Consider the following 711-nt stretch of genomic DNA (forward strand, 5'->3'; position numbering starts at 1 on the left):
CACCCAAATCCAGACCGGCTCCAGTCTGTGACCGCCGGGGCGCACCTCCCCACGAGGAAGAGTCCTGCCCTGGGTCACAGGGTGGGAGCCCTGGGCTGGGTGGGCGCTGGGGAACAGTTTGTCCCTCTCTCTGTCCCCCTCTCCATCCCCAGGCCATCAGAAGCCTGGGGACGTGTATTCGCAAGGCTGGGTCCCTGCTGTCCCCGCTCCCTGCTCCAACGGGTCCTTTGTGTTTCAGATCTACTGGCCGCCTCTCCCTGGGCAGACGGAGGAGTGTTTTCGGAAGGGGAAGGACCCAGGGGTGAGTCCCCGTGCCAGGGCTGGGCCGTGGCATCCTGCTGGGAACTGTCCCACGGGGCTCGCAGGCCAGTTAATTCTGGGGTAGAGCAAGGGACTATATAGGTGCACGAGGGAAACTGAGGCAGGGAGTTGGTGCCCAAGTCTGGCCATGTGAGATGCTTGTGCCGGGCTCTGGAAATCCTGTCTCCAGGGCTCTGCTCAGCCCCTGTGACCACAGAGCGGTGGTCAGCATGTCCCAGATGTGGCTGTACCAAGGGGGCAGGGAGACCCCAGCTCGGAGGGACCGAAAAGCCCTGTGCTGGTGTCCAGACCCCGGTGACATGGTGTGGCCCATCCTGGCTGTCCCCGACGGTGGGCACTGTGTAACTCTCTCAGGTTCAGTGGGTCACTCCCCCAAACTTACTCTTCCTT

At 63.0% G+C, this 711-nt stretch overlaps 1 protein-coding gene across 1 annotated transcript in view; it reads left to right on the forward strand.

Moving 5' to 3' along the window:
* Positions 1-711, forward strand: part of SEMA3G (sema domain, immunoglobulin domain (Ig), short basic domain, secreted, (semaphorin) 3G) — a gene marked incomplete at both ends in the record, with an annotated part of 8,329 nt that overhangs the window by 1,076 nt on the left and 6,542 nt on the right. The window contains one exon of the mRNA XM_010141598.1: positions 239-301. Coding sequence (XP_010139900.1) covers positions 239-301 — 63 coding nt within the window. The remainder of the gene's footprint in view (positions 1-238; positions 302-711) is intronic.

This window comes from Buceros rhinoceros, unplaced genomic scaffold, assembly GCF_000710305.1.
Source record: "Buceros rhinoceros silvestris isolate BGI_N320 unplaced genomic scaffold, ASM71030v1 scaffold23178, whole genome shotgun sequence".
Taxonomy (NCBI): domain Eukaryota; kingdom Metazoa; phylum Chordata; class Aves; order Bucerotiformes; family Bucerotidae; genus Buceros; species Buceros rhinoceros.